At 40.4% G+C, this 21914-nt stretch overlaps 1 protein-coding gene across 3 annotated transcripts; it reads right to left on the reverse strand.

The window, feature by feature from the left end:
* Positions 1-333: 333 nt before the first annotated feature.
* MKNK1 (MAPK interacting serine/threonine kinase 1) lies at positions 334-21607 on the reverse strand. Of its 3 annotated transcripts, none has more exons than XM_031058734.1 (13): positions 21570-21607; positions 19013-19107; positions 15851-15949; positions 15087-15184; positions 13607-13686; positions 12109-12182; positions 9162-9266; positions 6140-6195; positions 5462-5557; positions 4501-4695; positions 3737-3901; positions 3104-3144; positions 334-2175 (listed from the first exon to the last, which is right to left on the reverse strand). In XM_031058734.1, the coding sequence occupies exons 3-13, from the start codon at positions 15945-15947 to the stop codon at positions 1947-1949; spliced, it is 1236 nt and encodes a 411-aa protein (XP_030914594.1). In that variant the 5' UTR covers positions 15948-15949; positions 19013-19107; positions 21570-21607; the 3' UTR covers positions 334-1946. The 3 variants fall into 3 exon arrangements, with proteins under 3 accessions (XP_030914594.1, XP_030914593.1, XP_005423200.1); XM_031058733.1 differs by having other exon boundaries at positions 3104-3147; XM_005423143.1 differs by lacking the exons at positions 19013-19107; positions 21570-21607 and having other exon boundaries at positions 3104-3147; positions 15851-15965.
* Between the last annotated feature and the right edge of the window lie 307 nt (positions 21608-21914).

Genomic DNA, 21914 nt, shown 5'->3' on the forward strand with positions numbered 1-21914 from the left:
CCACGCCTCCAGGAAAACAGCCTTCTCCACCTCAGAGCCACAGACCTCCAAAGAAACTAAAAAATGACTCTGCTAGAGGCACTCAGAACTAGACTACACATGAGAGCACAACAATTGGCTTAAGTTAACACCTCTTCCCTGCTTGGGGCACTTTTCTCAGTTCCCAAAAAGAAATCTGAGACCAAAGACTGATAAATAAAATAAATCAATAGAAGAGGGAGGTATGCCTAGTCCTCAGGAGACTTCAACTGTCTTAAATCCAGTGTCACATAAAGAAGTAATTCACTTTTCTGTGTCAAAAAGAGGGGGAAAAAGCCACAAAGAACTGCCAAATGTGTTAAATACATAACTTAGGGCATTTTAATTTAAAAAAGCAAAATACATTTCATCATTCATCAGCTGGCACGACGTATAAAAACATTTAAATAACAACTTTAATATTAGTCACAAAATACAGCATGTTTTATAAAAATAGCTATATGTACTGATATTACTGATAATGTAAAACCACTCTGAATAGGCCATGCAGAGACATTCAGCTTTGACCTTTCAACTTCCAAGTGCTTGTTGCATCTGCTACTTTATTCCTTCTCAGTCTGCTTGGGAGGGTTTTGTGCTGGCACTTGGGGGCCTCCTCCTTCCCCCCTGCACACAAAGCCCTGGAAAAAGGTTTCAAAAAGGGCTGACAAGTTAAGGTGCATCATGGGCATCTCAGTGGCCCAATTTTCACAGCTTATGTTTCAGAAAGTGCTCAACATCTGTGTCCTTCTCCACAGACCTCCCTTTGGTCACTTAAAATCTTCAGCTTTTCAGCCAAAACCCTTCCAAATTATTCTTGGCTCTGTTGCACCACAGTATTGAAACTGAAAGTAAAAATCTAGATACCCAGCCTGAGATTACTACAGGAGGCAGAATTCTGTGGCTGCAGCACCATTTTTGTACAGCTGTACTCTGCCCGTGGCATTTCTGAATTATTCACACACCAAAATTCACTGATGTCTGTCTGCTCACATTAGGAAGTCCAGGTAGGACACACAAAAGGTCATGGGAGAAATACAATTTTACAGAAATGAAGGTTTAGCTGAGAATAGCATTAATATAATAAAACCCCACATTAGTATTAAAAAGCCTAACAGTAGCTATAAACTGTTACATAAACAGTCTGTTACACTGCAGATATCAGATTTAAGAATGTAACTGTTCCAAGGGGACATAATGGACATCAAACTCCAGAAATTTAAAAAAGAGATCGTATGGAGTACATTAGAGTTAAGGGCAAAGATATGTCAGATAAAAACCCCACTCCTCCCAGTTTTCACTCCACATGCTGACACACAAATTATCAACAACACAAAAAAAGCTGCAGAACTCTCTCCACCTCTAGAAATATGAGCACCTTTACAGTCCCATCTCATTCCATATAAACCCAGTGAATGTAACAGAGACAGAGATCCACCCAGTCATCACCTTCATTCCTGAGTCTACAGAAAGAGAGGAGGGCACTGGTTGAGCACAGTCCCTACTGCTGGCAATAACAGCAGCACCTTCAAAACGTGCCACCAAGGAGAGCAGCCACCAGCAGGGAGAGGCTTGATGCTCTGCCTGGCAAAGTGTGGGTTTTTCCTGATGTTTTCAAGTTTGCATTTTAAACTGTGCTCTTCTAAGAAGAAAATGAGGAAAACTTAGTGATTTATCACCTCAGATAATAATACAGCAGCAAACTCATCTTCTGCAGTTTGAAAAAAAAAAACAGTTGAATTATCTTAATGCACTAAATCTGACAGGCAAAAAACATTCCCATAAAAAGCTGTCCCCTTTAAGTTACAAGTCACATCACAAGAGCAAGCTCCTAATCAAAGTGTCGGAAGCAGAGCAGCTTTTATCAGCGCTGAAAATCCAAATAAGAACACAGACTCATCCTGCCCCCGCCACAGCAGCACGGAGCTTTAGAAGGCTTTATGGGGAACTGGCTGGAAGTCGCTGGTTTTGGTGGCGTGCGCCAGGGCCCTGCGCCGGGCCAGGCGGGATTTGGAGGGAGGGGACAGCTTCATGGAGCACACGGCGTGGGCGGCGCTCTCCTGCTCCGCGCTCAGCTCGCTCTCGTGCTGGGACAGCTGCCGGTTCAGGGCGATGGCCTCGGCAGCAAACAGGGTCAGGTCCTTTGTGCTGCTGTTCCTGGCCAGGGCAAGAAAAAGAGGAAGCAGTTTCAACACAGGCACTTCACCCACTTGCCCTCACAGCACAGTATCTATTTCCAGGCGTGTTTATTTCTTCTAGCAAATCATAGAGACAGCAGGCAAAATGACCAGCTAGTATTTGCATTTATCCTCACTCAGAGGACCAGCAATGCATGACAAAAATACTCTGGGATTTGGAAACAGCCACAGTTCTACTCCTCCTTTTGCCAAGGACTTCTGATTATAAACCCGGGAAGCCACCTGAGATGTCATCCTTAATTTCTACCTGCTCTCAAAGGATGGGCAAATGGGGCCATTCTGCTGTCCTCCTCCAGAGAACTGCAGTCCCACTAGAACTGCACCTGTGGCTTAAGGAAATGCTTTTCTGATGGGAGAACCACCTGAAATCACCAGCAGCAGACAGAGATAGAAACAGATGTGTGACTCAGGCTCTCTGGCATACAGAATCTCCCATCAAATCACCTGCAATGAGGCTTGGCCGGCTCACAGTAAATGGATATTGTGAGTGCCACCAACTACAAGGCAAGTCAGATCCAAGTCTGTGTTTATGGTGATTATTCACCCATCAGACAACAGTCTCTTTGGGTAACACATGCCTTTATGCTTTTTTCTACCCCTCCTGGGCAGCAAGCTGACAAAACCATCATTATTTCCTGTCTAAGATGAACACTGCACTGCAGGAATTCCCTCTAATGCTTTTTCCACAAACAAGCAAGATTAGATCATAAAGAAAATTCAGAGCTTTAATATTTCTGACGTTCTTAACAAAATTAGTGTGGCACATTTACGAAGCTCCATTCTCAGCCAGGGATGTTACCTCCTAATTTGTCAACTCCTCTCTCCCACCCATTCTTTCAGGAATTATTCTTGGCCAAGTTTACAGATGTTTAGAAAATAAACCCTACCTTTGAAGAACTTGAGGGGTGGGCAATCCCCTTTCAGGAGCCTGCTAGGAGAAGCATTGAAGAGAATTATATATTAGCAGCTGGGAACCAGGCTTTCCCAAGAGTGACAAAAAACAAGAGACTCCCCCAAATCTTTACAGATATTGCAAATAAACTAATTCACTGTGGGCAAAGCATATTTCATAATCTGTCTCCCCTCACAAGAAGATTTCACAGCTTGCAGGTATAAGACTACAGCTTTGGAAGCTCTCCAGAATGTCTATTCCTTCTTTTCTGAACGGGGAACTGAAACATAAGAGGACACTGCTGTTCTTTTATAACCATATTTACCAGCATTCTGCATTACTGTATTAGCACAATAATTTGTGTACTGCAGTACTTGCTATTCACAAGAAAGCCATTTAAAATGCACAAAGCAATAATTAAACAAAACAAAACAAACACTTAAAGGATGACATATTCATCCAAATATTTACCATGCAGAAAAAAATAAAGCCACTGTGTATCATTTAATTAATCAAGATACAAGCACTGAAACACACAAGGACTCAAATAAAAGTTCAGAGACAGGGAACAGCTTATTTGTCACTCTGGAAGAAGAATAACTCTATTTATATAAAGGGAGATACATACTCCTTGAACCCATGAATGTTGCAAAACTTGAGCAGCACTAAGTCGTTCTTTGGCATCACAGACCAGAAGCTTCGAGATGAGATCTTTGGCCTCAGAGGAAATATGTGACCAGTCCTTGTCAGGAAATTCATATTTGCCTTCCTGAATGCTCTCAAAAAGCTTGTTCTGGGAAAGGAAAAATTATTCAAGTGAAATACACTGCAACCAGAAGGTTTCTCAGGTGAGACTTCCCACTCACTTTTATCCACCTCATGTGGAGGGCAACAACTGAAACCATCCAGTCTCCTTATGCAGTCAATGGAGAGTGACAGGCAGCTCGACAGAGTGGCTCATGGACACAATACACTGTCTCCTGAAAACACTTCCCCCCACCCCTAAGAGGGCAGCTAAAATACTCCATTTTTAGAAAGTAAATTCAGCCCCTGCATGGCAACCCTCGCAGGGCTCAGCTTTTATCTGAAGAATTGCAGTGACTACCATAAACCAGATCAAGGATTACAGAACAAGAAAGGATTCCAGAGTGGGGAAGAGGGTGAGGAGAAGCTCTGAGATCTCACAACAGGAGGAAGGAGAGGCAGTTGCCCAACCCTACTTAAGAAACTGGTATCACTCAACTTCTCTACTGCCACCCTCACTTCTCAGTGACAGCTCATCCTCCCAGCCACCTGCCAGCATCAGGCACAGCTCTCCACTGCAGCAAGTTCTACACCCAAAGCTCGGGGAGAACTCTGCTCTCCCCACACACCCAGGACATGCACACTCACCTGGCAAACCCTGCAGACTTCTCCTCTGTCCCAGCCACAGTCTGTGCCACAGTTGCCCACAAAAGGGGGGTAACCACTGAGCATGATGTACAGGATCACCCCCAGGCTCCACAGATCACACCTCTTGTCATAGAACGTGGCCTCCTCCATGAAGACTTCCACCACTTCAGGTGCCATGTATTCTGCAGAGCCACACTAAGAAACCAAATTCCATCAAGTTTTCAAAGGGACAGTCACATCAAAACAAGACTCAGGTTTATCATTTTCCACTTTTTACACCAAGTAGCTTGGTGGAAAAGCAGAAATTAGGCATCAGTGAATACTGAAATTCTTTAGCAGCACCACAAGCTGTTCTACACGGCTGTGAACCTTTAATCCAAGGTCAAGACATTAATTTACATCTTTCAGGTTTTTAAATCTTATCCATTAGTTATCAGACAAGTGTATCAGGGGAATAGATTTCTGTAAGACTTCTGCAACACTGTCAGATTTTTCTTTCACAGTAAATGGCAAAAGCACAGGACTGTAGTTTTTCAAAATAATGTGTATTATAAAGCTACACACTGATTATAGAGCTTGCATTCTCCTTAGCTCATTGGCTTGGCTACAGAACCAAAACACAGGGAAATGAACACAAAACTAAGGTTCAAAGTCTGTCTATAAGCACACAAAGATGGGCACAAAAAGTTTCTCCATTTGACTGTGTAAGAGATAAGCAGGACCAATGTGTCCCATGCTGGCCAACTGGAGAATTAACACTGAGCTCCTGTGCTTTTGTGTATTTGTTCTGTAACTGGGAAAGCAAGACAGCAATCACCACACATCCACTTGCTTGAAATGAACTTGCCCAGCACTGGGTGTAGTGGCAGTAAGCCCTTTGGAAGGTCTTCTCTGGAGATAAGAAAAACTGGTTTGTTTATAGCAGAACAAAGAAAGCACAAAGCCACAACAGGTCTCTCACCGGCGTTGTTAATTCAGGAGTAGTTATGGGAGTACATGCACTGTTGAGCTTCACCCCACTGCCAAGATCAAAGTCACATATTTTTACTGGTGATATCTAAAAAAATATAAGAGGTCAGGAAGACTGGGATTAATGCAAAATCTATGAATATGTATATATGTGAAGTAGAGAACCCCAGCACAGAACACAAATCCCTAGTGAGACCCAGTCCCTCACAGCCACCTTCTACTCCCTGCATTCACCTGCCCTGCCCCAGCTGCACCCACACCACCTGCACCTGATCCTGCTACATTATCCTTTATTTGGTTAGGCAAGTGCCAGTACACATCAGGGCACTTTGAAAACTGGTCATTTAATGTGACCAGCTGGCCACTAAATGCTGCTTGTCCATCTGGGTACTGGCTCAGAACAGATGAGGCACTAGGGTGTCACTGCTGTCCCTCTACAAGGCCAGTTGGCTTTTTATCTCTTAGCCAGATGTTCACATTTTCACAGCTCAAAGAAGAATTTAGTCTCTCAAAGAAGAATTTAGTCTCTTTCAAGCTTCAGTTCTGTTAAATTTAGTTGAAGTTCACTAATGGGTTCAAAAGTTTTCAAGAAGAGAAAAAACACAAAGACTGTTTTTGGGAACCAAGTTAACAAAATTCAGTTTGGAAAGTTAAGAGACCAGAGCAGCACCTTTTCTGGAGATTCACACAGGATGTTTTCAGGCTTCAGGTCCCTGTGAGCAATACCTAAACAGAGTACAAATGTTCATTAGAAAGGATACTCTGCAGTTTTATTCCTCATAACTTCTCTTTTTTAGAAGGTGGCCTGGGAAATATTCTAGGTCTGAGCCTGCTACACACACCTGCCCCACTTAAATATAATAATTTAACTGTGAAATACAACTGTTAAATGTCACTGTTGCATCCTGCTATACCTTTATCATCCTTTACTGGACAGGAGAGTCTGTCAAGCAAGTAAGAACGTAACATCAGAACATTTTGTTAGCCCAAATTAATTATGTTCCTTAAAACCAGCTTATTGAGATGACTGACCTGTAGGAAAGTTTAGTGCTTTACACAGTTCAATGAAATTATTTTGGTGCCTTTTACAGTGAAGTTGCTCTTTGCAGTTGGATCAATTGGCTTGCTGAACTCCTACCAGCACAGACAGTACTTGAGGCACTCTCCCCTGCAAAAAATCCCCTGACTCCCAGATGAAAATATCCCTTTGAGGTACATACTCATTGCTGAAGCAAATGAAAAATTAGAGTTTCAGTTAGAGATGCTGAAGAAAAGATAAAGGAAAACAGCCAAAAGGCTTCTTCATTTGACTCTTATCAGAATAGGCAAACCTAACAGGGAAGCACAAAGTTATCTGTGTAATCCACACACAAGGTGGTTCTCTGTCAAAGAAGTTCTTCAAATGCCTAAAAACACAGTTTCTGGAAGTTCTTCATTTAATATGATCAAACTGAAATGGAAGGTAGAAAATGAGAGGCAAAAAAATCAAATCAAATGAGCAACTTGGCTGTAATTTAACTGCAGTCTGGTCTTGATTTAGCAACTTACACTCCAAGAACACCTTATATTAATTCAGAGTACAGGAAGGAAAATTCCACCAAACTCTAGGCAAGGGAGCTTTTAATGTAATTTCTTCAGCACACTCCACAAGATGTGGCTTAAAATATAACAGCAGAGCCCCAAACTAAAGGAATCAGTGTTCATACTGACACAGTGCACATGGGTTTGGCACAAATGATGGCACAGTGAACCCACTGAGGTGGCCAGAACTGACATTTACAACAAGGCTGACCAAACTCCCAGCAGTTGGCTTGGCTCACAATGGGAAAGCCAACAGTGTCTTTTTGTATTATTGTGTGAATTCAAATGTCTGATTATGTAACATTTGATTTTGCAGTTGCACAGAGCATTGAGAAAACAACTGCCTTTAAACACCTCTCCAGTAGATTATTAGCAATAAAGCACACACATCCCAAGTGGGTGTAAGGCAGGATTATCATCCAGCTGAGTTTTAAACTACTCCTGTCAAAAGAATTAGTTGTCCTCATTCAAATTTTTTTAAAAGGATTTAGCTATAGGACTTCACCATTAAGCTGTGCAATAAAACTGCTTTAATTTCCTGCTTACTTTAGTGTTCTGTACCCTACTTACTAATTATTTTAATGTCACACGGAAGAACCATAAAGAGAACAATAAAATGAAAAGGGGATGTAGCTGATTCTGCAAGCTATATCCCTGCTGTCCCAGCTCACTAACAACAAGAAAGCAGACTGCTGCTCTACAGCTATTTTAATCAATCACCCTCCTCTTGTTTGGGAAAAGGGGAATTAAAACTAAAAGCTGAGAGAGAACTACAGAAAGGTATTAGCTCAGCTGATGTTAAACCTCTTGAGTGGGGTACCTGGACTTGCAGCTGTTAAGAAACCCACTACGGCCTTCCACATAAAAAAATATTTTTTCCACATATTCGTGCCTAAATTCCCTGCTTCTTGTATGTCCCATATCTCGAAGTCAAAATCTACTAAACACAGGTATTCAAGAAGCACATTCTCTGAAGGTTTAATGCTGAATTATCACATTGACAGGCTGTCAAGATTACAAAAACTCTTGATCCAAACTAAGTTTGGTTTTACATTCCAATTAACTTTTTGTAACAGTCACAACATGTGACAAGATCCACATTCCTCAGGCTTACCCCTTTTACTCCAAGCATTGCTACAATTTTCTTTTTAATGGGTTCAACTTGTTGAGGTACCAGTGCTGTGATTCCAACTCAGCATATATGACTTGAAAGTATGAACTACAACCAAACATTTATTGATCCAGGGCCAGTACTGAGCAATTTAGGCAGCAAACCAAATCTGCTGAGATCTACCAGGCTAATCAGAATGGCAAAAAGGAAAGAAAAAATGTATCAAAATAAATAACCCATAAACAGTGTCCAATTACATGCCATTCTATGCAGAGCTAGTCACTGTATTTGAAACTGCAAGACCAGATAATCACAACCTAGGAAAAACTTCAGAAGTATCCATCATATTCAGCCCAACAATATACTCTGGGATGACCATAATGCACAGAAATTTTTGAATTTAAACCAAAGTATTTCCAAGTCAAAAAAGCAGCAGAAAAACACTAACGTAAAAAAAATATCTCTATAAACATAACTGCTTTAAATCTAAGCAAATTCCAAGGGCATTGAGGACATCTTCAAATATAGACTATGCCTCACTTAGGTCTCCTCAATTTAACAGTGGGAGTCTAAATGTGGGGGGCCAAGAGCTAAGCTACTGCAAATCAGCAAGTCTTGTGACCAGCAGAAATTCTGAGTAATTACAAAAGAGAAACTCTGTTGACCTGAAAAGATGAGGAAATTAAATTTTTATTAGAACCCTTTTGAGTAACCTTTATATGGTGGCTTGTGTAATAGGAACAAATAGACTCAACCCTAATGTTAAGTCTCTCTGGATGATGATTCAAGTTTTCTTCTTGGAAAGCTTGTACCATCTTAACACTCCCAATTACTGAAAATACTACAATATGAAAATAGCATCATAGAGGAAAACAGCTTAAGTCATCTGGCATTACTGTAAATGGGAATACTAGCAAAAGCTGGCTACTTAGAGATAAATGTGCTTTATAATCTGAGTGTACAGTATAAACTAGTAAAGATGGAGACAGGCCTCTCTCACCTTTTGTATGAAGAAAGTGCAGAGCAGAGGCAATGTCTCTCACCACTTTGCTTGCTTCTCGTTCATTGAAGTGCTTCCTCTTTTGAATATGGGCCAGGATTGAACCTGTCAGGGTAACAGGTGAAAGGGAAAACCTCAGTATGAATGCTGAGCTAGTTCCAAGCATCATGAATCCATAATCTCATTTTCACACTTTATAGCAGCCTTTCACAGCAGGCAACTTCTGTGGAGCAAAGAGGGGAATGACTAAGAAGAAAAGGCACAACTGAGCAGCTGCACCACTTAAGTGTGCTAGAACATAATTTTCAGACATTGCAGCTTCTAGTTTAAACACAGTATGAGAGGCAATCACTTTTTACTGACCTAGGGCATGACTGGCCTGTTTTCCACACACTGGGACAGTAGAGATTTGCCAATAGTACGAGTAAAACTCAACATGAGCTAAGGAGATCCATAAACACTTCAGCAAACCCAACTTACCCCAGGTCATGGATGGTCATACTCAAATTCCCCTCATTTGCTATAATGTCACCACTGAAACCCTGCACTGAAAGTCAAGGATACATGTTTTGTGCCTCAACACCATCAAAGTAAAAAGAGATTTGACCTTTAAATACACATCAAATTCCTCATAGGCATCAAGGCAAGGCTTCTGCACTGACTTAAGGCAAAATTTGCCTGGGGACATAAAATCTGACAAAAGACTTCTAAATTAAAACATACTGAAGGGCTGGTAGCTTGCAGGCAGAGCCTCACTGGTATCCCTTTAACAAAGAATAAAGGGAGGTTTGATTCCTCATTTTAATAAAGTGAATTCAATCATTCCTCTCAAAAGATTAAAAATGTCTTTTAAAAACCCATGTAGTCCACAGAGATCCCAGCTCCCTAAGCAGCCTTTACTATTGCCTTCTATTTTCTTATTCAGAGAGGTGTATCTGTAAAAGCAATCAGGCAAAGAAACTCCAGTAGTAACTGCCATTTGTTATTAGCCCCAGTACACTCAACATTTTCTATCTCAGGTGATTTCACTTTTATGCTTTAGTTCTAAATGTGGAAGGAAATCTCCTACTGGGTAATTCCTATTCTCATACCATCAATGCTACTGGCACTCCTCCACAGTGAGCATTCAGAGAGGGAAGAGAAAGGATGCTCAAAAAGAAGAGAGATGTGCTCAGATGTGCACAGCCATGCTGTGTCAGCTGGGTGGAGGAAAGCCACTTTGGACCAGGTTATCAGATTTCAAACACAGACATTTTCCCTTGCCAAAACCAACACCACCTAGTTTGCTACAGATTTCTTGAGTGCACAGAGTTCAAAGGGGTTTCCTGCTGTAGTTGTTCTTTGCACCTTTAGAAAGCAGTGAAAGTTCTTCAATGTTTCCAGCCCTGTGGAAAAGACCCCATACTTTGCAGGAAACAATACTGAGCTACCTGAAGTGCTCATTTCACTCAGCAGGTTTATCTGAAATTACCCTTCTGAATAGAGCTGATGTTCAAACTCTCTCAGAAAAGAATTATATCAATATCAATAAAAACACACTTTACTGACTTTATATTCAGCCCACGTAGAGAATTCTCATGAAGAAAGAATAGCAGGGCATTAGTTGTTCCTGCCTCTCCAGTACTCAGAGAGAAAGCATCAAACAGCACCTCTCAAAATGCATTTCAGAGGAGAAAAAGAGAGAAAAAAACCTCTTAAATCATACAAGTTCAATCTAATCAGCTCAATTTTAACTCACACAATTATAAAATGCTGTCAGACAAGGATACTAAAGGGACTCTGGACATCACAGTGAACTGAAAACAGATAAAACAGGAGCAGAGCTCCTTCAGTTACCACAGCTACTGGAAGGCAAAATTGAAAATGGAAAGCCCAAATTATGCTCCAACACTGTAAGAGCAGCCTCTGAGACTGGAGTTACTGAAGTAAGACTTGCATTGAAGATTAATGTTCTCATTCTTGCCAGCCTTGCTACTCACATCAGAATCTGTAGTGCATCAGATCTGACCCTAATTCTCATTCTTTGTCTTCAAACCACATACCAAACCCTTTAAATACTGATTTCTTTTAAGAGAAAACTAGCCTTGGCCCTAGATGAGCCTGTAAAATCAGTAGCTAAGAGGGGAGTATCATTAATATCCTCTCAGCAGCCATGCAGGTACACTGATAACCACAGACTCACAAAGAGGGTTAACTAATGGAAGAATGTGGAGATGAAAAAAGAGACAAATTCAGATTCATCTCAAGCCCCAGCACAGCTAATTTGTCAGAGACATCTGTGCATTAAGAAAAAGTGTTATGGGAAAATACAATAAAAAGATGCAGAATTTTGAGAAAAGTTAAACAAAAGCTTTTACTCAAGAAATATACACATCCCTCTCTTTCAAAAATAGTTCTGCATCTGTGCAGAAAGGATTTTCATTTCTTGCACATACAGTTTGCTCCTGGAAACCTTCTTGGCCAGAGACAATAGATAATGTTCTCTGGGCAGCAGGATACTCCAGAAGCTCAGCTCTCCTTTGAAGGGTTGGCCACACTAACTCCTGCTTTTGCACAGCGATGCAATTAGCAGGTACTGTAATTATACTCCATGCAGACAAATGTGAGAACGCTGCAGCAAGCACTTCATGGACTTTCTCATTCCCCAGATGAGTGGGAAGTGCAGGAGCCCAGTGACCACTCAGGCCCGCTTGATGGACTCTCAAACACCCACAAGCACAACTGGTTCTCCATACCAGCAACCCCAGGCACAGGCAAGATGATTTTCATGTCAGAGTTCCAGGCAATGAATTCAATCCTACATCAAAGGAAAATTCTGCCAGAGTACACAGATGCTGCACTAAATTCTCAAGCATTTAAAGTTTAGTTCTTCAATTACTACTTTAAAACAGAGGCAAATAGGAGCCAAAAGGATTCCATGGGCAAAGGCATAGTTTCTGCACAGTACCTCCTCGTAGCTTCTCAAAGACCAGGTAGTATCTTGTGTCATCTTCAAAAAATTCTATTAACTCCAAAATGTTCCTTTAAAAAAAGAAACAAAAAAGGGAATAAAAGAAACAAGAATAGAGTGTACACACAGCAATGAAGAGTTTTAGTCCAGAGTGGATAACTAGGAAGTGCCAGAAGTAACCAAAAATATAAGTTCTAATTAATCAAGTTGCTTTGGTTGCCTGTGGCATTAAAACCACATTTCCAACTCCCACTGAAATTTAAGGACGGGAAAGAGGCCAAACACCACACTCAGACAAGATTGTGAGAGCTCTGCTACTGCTCAATTGACAGGAAGATAACTGGTTGTAGGTTGTATTTAATAATTTAAAACACTGCATTTGTGCTGAAGGCAGAAATAAAGAAAAAATAATTAAACTGGCATTCTTTCTCTCTGGAAATCACAAAGCAAAACACACAGGGCTCAAAGGAGACAGGCATCTGTCAACAAGATATTAAATCCAGCTCCTTAGTTGCCATTTTTAGACCAACTCCTGTTCGGCTCATGTAAATTCTTTGCAGCACAAATACCCCACGTTGCTTTGAGAATGTCAAATGTGTAAGTCAGAATTTTTTACATTTAATGGTACACTCAACCCCTGAAATTCTGCATGTGGTCATGTGAGCTTGAGTTCTTCATCAGTCGTGCACTGGATGACTATTTACTCTTAACCTCACAAAAGAGGAAACTCATGCTCTGCTTCTCTAGAGCACAACATAAGCCCATGAGTTTGGTAAACAAGTTGGTTTTGAAATTATTTCTGTATGTGATATTAGGCATTTGTTTGAAAAATTCAATATAAGCTGCACAATTGTAATATATATACCATCTGTTGTATATACATTCTAGATTAACAGAGACATCTAAAAGTAGCTTCAGAACTGCCTCAAACCCATCACAAAGTTCCCAGTGCCTGCACAGCTTTTCTTCCTCTTCAGTCATGAGTAGCAGCTTTGCAGTTGCCTCATCCTGTGGCTGCATGAAGTCAGCACACATCCAAATGAGAACTGTGTTAGCTTTTTGCTGATCTAAGAGTTCCAGTGCAAAAGCAGGAAGGCTGACACAAGGATGAGGACAAACCACACATCAGGGAAAGGAATGGTGAGATTTCCTTTCCACAGCAGCTGGTATCATGTCAGTTTTTGCTGATAGTGAAATCACAGGGGAGAGTGTCAAAATGTTAATTCCTCATCTGGACAAAAGCCATGCATCACTGAAGCTACAATGAAGCTACATTGACCTGGCTGCTAATTGAGTTATATAACTATTAATCTGTAAATAGTTCCCCTAAATTTCACAGGTAAAGAAGGGGAAATTCTTAATCTAAGTAAGTCAAGTCTAAATTTCAAAGTGGTTTTAAGGAGACTGCTGCAAAGCTTCTAAACTTTTCACATATAAAAATTTGAAAACAAATAATCAAAACACTTTAAATAAACAAAGACAAGACTATACTTACTTGTTACCCTGGCACTGGTACAGAGTTTCTATCTCACGAAAAACGCGACTCCGACTATGCCCAGCATTTTTTTCAATGATCTGTGAAAAAGAGTTTTAAGAACTCATATTTGAAAAATTACTGCAGAAACTATGCATATAGCTCTGGAATTAGGTAACTGTTCCAAGGTTTGAATCTAGGGCATGCCCACTGGAGAACAACACTCCACCTTTGTTTGTTTGTTCAATTTCTCATCTGGCATTTGTTTACAGAGCAGTGTCAGCAGAGCTCTGGAAGGCATTCAGAGGACAAGAGAAATTAGGGCAGGAAACGAAGAAAGGAACTAAATCCACACATTACACAGCCAGTGACCAGTTACCACAAGCTTTTTCTTGCATAATTTTAACTCTGTAATGTGCAGAACAGGATATCCTCTTGAGTTCTACCAAGAATAGTCACATCAGACACTGAACAGTCAAAAAGAACAGATTTGTCATTAGAGGCATTTAAGCAACAAGTACCAAATTCACCACAAAATAAAAGTTCATAGTGTAAACTTTATGGAGACCCAATAATAGAACGTAAAGAAAACATACATTCAAGCTCAGAGTCATCAGAAGTCACCTTCCTTCACACCATCCTCAGGTTGAAAGAGGGCAAGAGGCTGAGCCTCAATGATTGCTGCATAAACTGGAAGCTCATGACATTACCAAGACATCACCACCACCTGTATCCAGGACTGGTTTCTTATTTCTGCAGCCTGAGCTCTCTGGTGCAGAACAGGCAACCATTCACCAGTACTACACAGGTCTCTGCATCTGATCACATCAAATTCCTAATGCAGCGCTTTGTTTATTTCAACCTTTAAATGTCAATATTTTACAAAGTACAGAAAAAAATCCAGCATCTATAGAACTACATGTTTTAAGGGGCTTAAAATTTTGTGCCTATTTTTGAATAGAATCAAATGTAAAGCTTCCCTATTGCTCTTATTTGTGTTTGTAATTAAATGGGAGACTCAGGATATTTGTAAATGAGCCCAGCTTTTCAGTGATATTACAGAAAGAAGATTGGCCTCTATCAAAAATTAAAGACAGCTTTACATGAACCACTGGCAGCACCTGATGCTCTCTGAAGAGCACCCAAAAGCCTGCACTGTTTGGGAGGCCATGCTGTAAAATGACTCAGCCACTTCTATCATAAGAAGAGACAAAGGTAGACTACAACTAAAGCAGGGCATGAGAGGAAAGCTTGCCCTGAGATCCAATCACAGTGATTTACTGTTTGTGATTTCTACCTGCAGCTGATAAACCAGTACAGTCTGGAGGCACAACACTTAAGATGACAGGTTTTCTCAACAGTTATAAAACAAGCTCATTTCAAGCACCAAAAATTCCTAGAAGGATTTGCTATTACCCACTATTGCAGGTTTTCCCTGAGATACTCAGAGGGCGAAGACACATCACAGACAGAAGTGATGCTGCTTTTACTCTCTACTTACTTTGACTGCATATTCTTTCCCAGTTTGGAGACTGACAGCACCCTGAACTTTAGCATATGCTCCCTCACCAAGCAGCTCAGCAGTCAGCTTGTACAAATCTGCCAAAGAAATCCAGAAGAAAGGACACATCCATCAAAGTGAATTTTGAAAGTTATTTTAATGAATAACATCAAGACAAGCTCTTTATCTGATAAGCTTCCCTTAAATTTATGTAGTATTAAAGCAGACATGCCAGTCTCAACTACACTTCCTTTTTCACCTCCCTCTTTCAAGTTCCAGCAAAATTAAGAAGCAAACTTTATTACAGCATCAAAATTGCTGAGATATAAAACACTTCTAGTATGAACAAATGTGTAATCTCTAGGATCTCAGCCACTCTACCTATGTAAAACTCAGAAACCTTTTTTCAGATGGAAGACAATTAATTCTTTGATCAGAAAATGCCTACCATACACACTTGCAGAGATGGTGTTTTAAGTATAACAAACTTGAACATTTAAACCTAGAATGCTACGACCGTTTTTATTTGAAATGTACCTTCCATTGGTACTCACCCACTAAGAAGTTTTATACTGCTCAGTTTTCTCACTGAACTATATTTTACTTACAAAACTTCACAGCATTTATGCACACATCTATTCAATCAAAATCTTTTGACATCAGCACTGTTCCTACCTAAAAATACAATGTTTAGCTAAGGAAACAGAAAAACATTGGAAGCAAAACAGACTGTAACAGTTAAAAGCTTTTAAATTGTCACCAACCTTCGAACTTCCCAGGGACCTGATCTGTGGCTCTGGTTCTTTTCTTCTTTTTCCTTTTCCCACTGTCTGCTATGGGGACAGGCTGGCTGCTGACCATCTCTGTGTGGCAGAACATAGAGGTGACTTTAACAATCAATTATTTCAAGAGAAAATGCACATGCTCTTGTGTGTTTATGTTCTTATTTATCCAAAACTTTCTCTGCTTTTCTTCATCACAGGCTGCCACCTCTTTTCCAAATACCAGAGGAAACCTAAAAAGGCAATTCAGGTGCCAATTAAGAGTTTGGGGGGTTGATAAATAAATGTAAAAACAGGAGGGAACAATAATGCATCTATACTGAAGCCTTTTCTCACAGCACAGTAAGGTAAAGCACGGAAGTAATCCAGAACAGAACACATGTCCTGATACCAGACAGCACTTGCAGCCCTCACAAGGGCACTCCTCTGAGCTATTCTGCTGCTTTACAAAGAGATTTTTTTCAAATCAGCTCAAGGAAATGAGCCTCTAAAACAGCAGGAAGGTGTGGGGAAGTTTCAAATCACTCAGTGAAACAAAGCAACCACAGCAGCTAAAGTATCACAAGAGCAATCTAGGTCAGTTGATGCTGCCAAAAGGCCATAAAGAAAACCATTTCTCACAGAACCATAATGTACCTTTCTAAACGACAGATCAGTGGGTAATTTATGCTCCAAACCAAGAAGTGTTTATGGCATTTATATTTTTTTTCCTACATTACTAGCTGCAGATACTACAAGAGCTTAGTCAGAGGTAACAATTCACTGATGCAAGATAATATGGGAGAAAAACCACCTGCATATTGTTACTGAAGGCCTAAATAAAAACATGGCCATATTTGTACAGCTGACCTATCTCCAAAAAGTTAAATGATTCCACACTGAGGTTCTAGGCAGGAGCACTTCACAGCAGTCACATCCAGCTAAGTTTGCCTCAACAGTTAAAATCTCAGCTGAAAGTCTTCAAGGCAGTAGCAAAGTGCACCTAAGACATTTTACAGCCATGAGGAATTCTGACTAAATTCAATTTTAATCATCTTGTACTACAGAAAAAGCTAAATCAATAGAAATAGTGTAATTATGAGAACACTGACAATGAAAGACAAGTGCCAAAAACTTCCATCAATTCTCTTTCAACAGAGATTGTGATGAGCAGTTTTTCTGCCTTTCACTGTTTCTAAAGTACTCAAAACATGGGAGAAGCTCCAAGGCAGAAAACATTCCACAACAATCTACCAATACATTAAATACTTTTTCTTTCCTCCATTACATTTTTCTTGTTCTTATCTGTCAGTAATAGCTACTGTGAGTGTCACTTAGAACCCACATGTCTGAAAATTCAGGATGTTATTTTGAAAGTCCTTTCTCCTTAGCAACTTAGGGAAATACTTAAACATATATCATTCAAAGCCTCAAAACAACAGTAAATCCTCATTTTCAAGTCTTAGGCAGAATGTGTTCAGAAATCACCATGATGGATGTTCTATGTGACTTCTCAAATACAGTAATATAAAACACATTTTACCAGTTTCTGAAGAAACAGCTTCCTTTTAACTCAAACTGACACACCTACAGTTTCAAATTTTAACATAAAGAGAAGGTGAGCCTTTGGCAGCAAATTCCAGCTCTCCTCTTTTTCAATCCAACTTGCATCAGGAGTTATTCAGAACTGGGACTAAAATGACACATGTGAAGCTGCTCTGCTTGAAGGTGGTGCTTGATTTCCACAAGGTGTCAAACAAGTAACTTAAATGACCTGACCTTCCTGTCTTCCAAAGCTAGACAGATTCTATTCCATTTCAAATATCACAGCTTCAGAGCTTGAAACTAAAAATCTAGCTTTGACTAAAAATCAGCAAAAACTCCAGAATATGAATTCTGTCTCTCAGCACAGCTGACAGCTTCACAACCAGCTCCTGCACTCTACCAGCTGGCTCTGATATTTACAGTCAGCTGTTTATTACCTCACTACATTATTTCAATTCCCTTTAGTCTGACTCTATTCCTAAATTACAGAGAATTGCTTCCCTGAAAACAGGAAGTTCACTAGTTACGTATACAGAAACCAAATTGCTGAAAAGTTGACATTTTTAACCTATAGTCTTGACTAAACTTACCATCACATTAAAGCATGAAGTGTTAGTTGTATTAGATTCTTATTACTGCTCTGGTCTGCTATTTCACATCATTGTGAAGCTCACTTCTGTCAACACAGCTCATCCTTTAAAGGTATCACAGCTTCACTCCCATTACTCATTTGTTATAATGAGCCAGTAGTTAGTAACAGCTGGTACTACAAGAAAATGCCTTTAGTCCAGCCAAACACTTTGCAGATTTTCCAAGCTTTCCAAGAAATGCTTTTTTTCCCTGCAACTGTACAACCAAAAGAGTTTCTGGAGACACTGAAGGACAGTGTCCCACAACCATCCAAGCAATGCTGAGGTGTTCTGCATACTGCAGGAGTGCTTCTGGTGACAGGTACACTGTGGGCCCTGAGGTAGCTCACCCTGCCAGACAGCTCAGGGACTGCACGCACTGCTCCGGAGGGAAATGGCCTGTGGACACATCAGGTCCAAGGTGGGTGTCTTCAAATTCTGATCTGTCCTTCTACAGTCAGGTTAGGATTATTACTCACAGGCTAATGTTACCAGGAAAATCCACAGTGTAAGCAAAATGAGAGCTGCAGTTTTGTTGAAGCCCCTGAATTTTATTACCATCATCATAACTCAGGGTTGAGGCAATATTTAACACACACTGTTCAGAGCCTGTGTGGGAAGGTAGTTACAGCCTTTCTCTTTTGCTGTAAAGGAAACTTGCAAACAAAGCCAAGAGAAAAAGAAAGGGAACAATTACCACAAGTTTCACTTCATTCAGACCTTAAGTAATCTTTCATCTTGCTTCCTAACATGAACATGCCAAAATCCACTACCCAATTCACTTCATTCAGACTTTAAGTAATCTTTTATCTTGCTTCCTAACACTCCATACATGAACATGCCAAAATCCACTACCCAGACCTAACTCCCCTCTCATTCTAATCTGCTTCCCAAAGGAAGGAAGGGTATATTTGGAAAACAAGCACAAGTGTGTAACAGGAAGCACTTGGGAACACAGAAGAGGTGCCTTTTTCTATTTAGAAGAAAATACCTTGTTTGTGTGTTTGAACTCAGTGGAAGAAAGCAGAGTCCAGGTACCACCACCTGCTCCAAAACAGGTCCTGCTTGAGCCAAGTTGGTCTGGAGCTGAAAAGAAACATCATCACATTACCACTCAGAAATCATGAAAATGTTTTTCCACACATTTAGGTAGTGCCCAGAGCCTAAAGACATTGCAAGGACCTGTTGTGCTGGGCTTCATGTGAGCACACAGCAAAAGCACACCCCTACAATTTCACTGGAACAAAATGAAAACAGATTTCAGTCCAGTTTTCCTCCCAGCTCAGTGTCTCACATTGTTCCTGGACCCTTCTTCCTCCATCGACACTGATTCCTATAGATGTGGCTCATAATGAAACTGGACACACTCAGCAGGTGCTGATTCTGCAAAAACCATCTAGTTGCAGGAAGCTCAGAACAACCCAAGCTGCCTTTATAAAGCAGCTACATAGTGATTAATTGTGTTTGCAATGTTACACATCAAGAGATACAATTTGAAGAGGAAGAACGTGCAATGATGTACGACAGTCCTGTGTCAAATCAGATTATTTTATACTTGTTCTGTATTAAGTACATTCATTTCAAATTTTAAGAAGTGAATACTCTTGATTTTTGCACCAGTTTTCCACAATTCATTCTTAGCTGTCAGTTACCTTCTCATTCCACCTACAGCACAACTTTTAGTTTTATTTAATCTGAGTTATCTATGAAGGGAGAGGAACTTAAAAACATTCCATCATCTTCTCAATAATATACAAGAGCATTAACATTTTCAAATGAACACCCAAAAGTTCACAGGAAACCCAAGCAATCCAATTTCATGAAAGAGCAAGTCTGACAAAAATTATTGATCCAGCCTTATCACAGAATTACTGTAACAACCCACAGTGTCACAGCTGACACCACCTGCCTGAAACCCTTCACACTGAGGAAAAGGTTACAGCAACCTTTCTCTTTATGTCCATGCTTCCCCCTGCCATTCCCTCTGTCACACTTCCAGAAGATCAGTGTCACATCATTGCCTGCTTGAGCAATTTGCAGAGTAACTCTTTGGTACTTTCAGCTAACACTTCCCTTGCAAACTAAGAGGGGTTTTCTGAAGTTCCCAGTCAAACCCTCCAGCCATGGGTGGATCTCTCTTTTCAGGATAGCACATCAAGTTATTTTAGATAGATTCCTCCCATCCCAATTTCTTACTTCACCAGGACTACTGCTGGGGAAGCAGGGAGAACCTTGATGGAGAGGAGAGCACACAGCTCTCCTTTCCCTCTCGTGTTGGAGGAACAGCATATTTTGACACACATGCTGCAGACATGAGACTTGCTGAAATGAGCCTGTGTTTCCCCAGGCAGACATGCATTTTTTAAAAGCAGTAGTTATCACTCAGAATGGTAGCAAAAGAACTGTTATCATCCCCACTGGAAAGACAAAGGCAAACAAGAGAAGTGTCCTGATCCAGCGAAGACATAACAAGTAAGGAGAACAACTTAGACTGAGCATGGCTTAAAAACACTGTAATCTTTTTAATTTCTTGTTCAAGGACAATGTGTCTCCAAGGCAGCCACATGGATGGGAGGATATAAGAGGGTGTATTTCACAGGGCAAACAAATAACTGTGAATGGTGAGCTCTGTTGGGAAGAACATGGCACACACACTGGTTATTGCACTAAAGAACATCTTCTGTCCTTCCACAGCCAGCAGAACAGGCAAACAGAATATTTACTGCTACTGACCATTGGCAGGTAGCTCATGTTTAAGACTTGCCATCACAGGGCAGTAAGAACTTAGCAGCAAAGTTATTTTAAACTCCATCACACACATTCTAAACGAGAAAGCTCCTAGCAATAGTGTGTTGACTCAACTACTTAAAGGCTCTCCAACCCCTAGAGCATTTTTAAATTAAGGAGATATCCAATGTAAATAGGTTCTGAGGGCCCTTTACTAAAAAGCAAGCTGTTTATTCTCTTCTACATCTGATGGCATGAACAACTCTCAAAAGATTGTCTCTGCATCACCAAGTAGCTCCTCTAATCCCCCTCAGCTCCCTTGCTAGCATAAACCAAGGAGAAAAACTTCTTTGAAGACAACTTTTCTTTTCATACAGATACAAGATAAACATTTCCTGCTCTTGCTCCACACCTACAAATGATCAATCAGATAATCACATTTGTCACTGGAAAAAAAAGTTCACAACATACAACTACATCAACAAGCAGCCTTGTTTGGAGAAGCTAATCTAACTTAATGTTTTTTCTAAACCTTGAAGCAAGATTGATTTTTCTTTATTTTCCCCTTTCTGTGCCTTCAACTCTAAAATTAAGTCATTAAACTCCACTGCATTGTCACATTTGATGTCACATAAGATTTGTACCGTTTGTTACCAGGAAGGTACTAGAAGGAGAGAGGACATTCCTCACAACAGTAAATACTTTTTTTGAAAGCATTACTGAGTATTGGTACCATGAAATAATGTCATAAAAGCATTTTGGTTGAAAAAGACCTTTAAAGAACCAAGAAAGTTTCAAATGCACAAAGCACCCCACTTTACCTGGAGGGCTGCCAATACAAAACACCTTTAGAACTGAAGTGAAAGAGGTTCAGCTCCACAGGAGTGTTTTGCCTTGCTTCCATCCAGCACCTGGCAGGCATGAAGAGGAGCTCTGTTTAGGTAAAAAAAAAAAAAAAAGGCAAACAATGGTTCTTTGAAGTTATCAGAACATACACCAATTTTCCCAAGCCCAATTGTGAGTCATAACATTGGATGATAGAGGGTTGTAGAAGAGGTCAGCTTGTAAATGGGGAAAAAAAAAAAAAAAAAGTCAGTGGCTTATTTCTCAACAAATCTGACACTTCACAGACAAGTGCCAGTGGTGTCAGGGAATGGGCTGATTTT

The sequence above is a fragment of the Geospiza fortis genome, unplaced genomic scaffold, assembly GCF_000277835.1.
Source record: "Geospiza fortis unplaced genomic scaffold, GeoFor_1.0 scaffold333, whole genome shotgun sequence".
Lineage (NCBI taxonomy): Eukaryota > Metazoa > Chordata > Aves > Passeriformes > Thraupidae > Geospiza > Geospiza fortis.

What these genes read in the sequence shown, in the direction of transcription:
- MKNK1 (XM_005423143.1), bottom strand. Translation starts at nt 15,965, where the DNA reads ATGTTCTGCCACACAGAGATGGTCAGCAGCCAGCCTGTCCCCATAGCA. An exon ending in GGAAAGAATATGCAGTCAAA is followed by an intron (nt 13,687 to 15,086) that starts GTAAGTAGAGAG and finishes TCTTTTTCACAG; the next exon opens with ATCATTGAAAAAAATGCTGG. An exon ending in TACCAGTGCCAGGGTAACAA is followed by an intron (nt 12,183 to 13,606) that starts GTAAGTATAGTC and finishes CTTTTTTTAAAG; the next exon opens with GAACATTTTGGAGTTAATAG.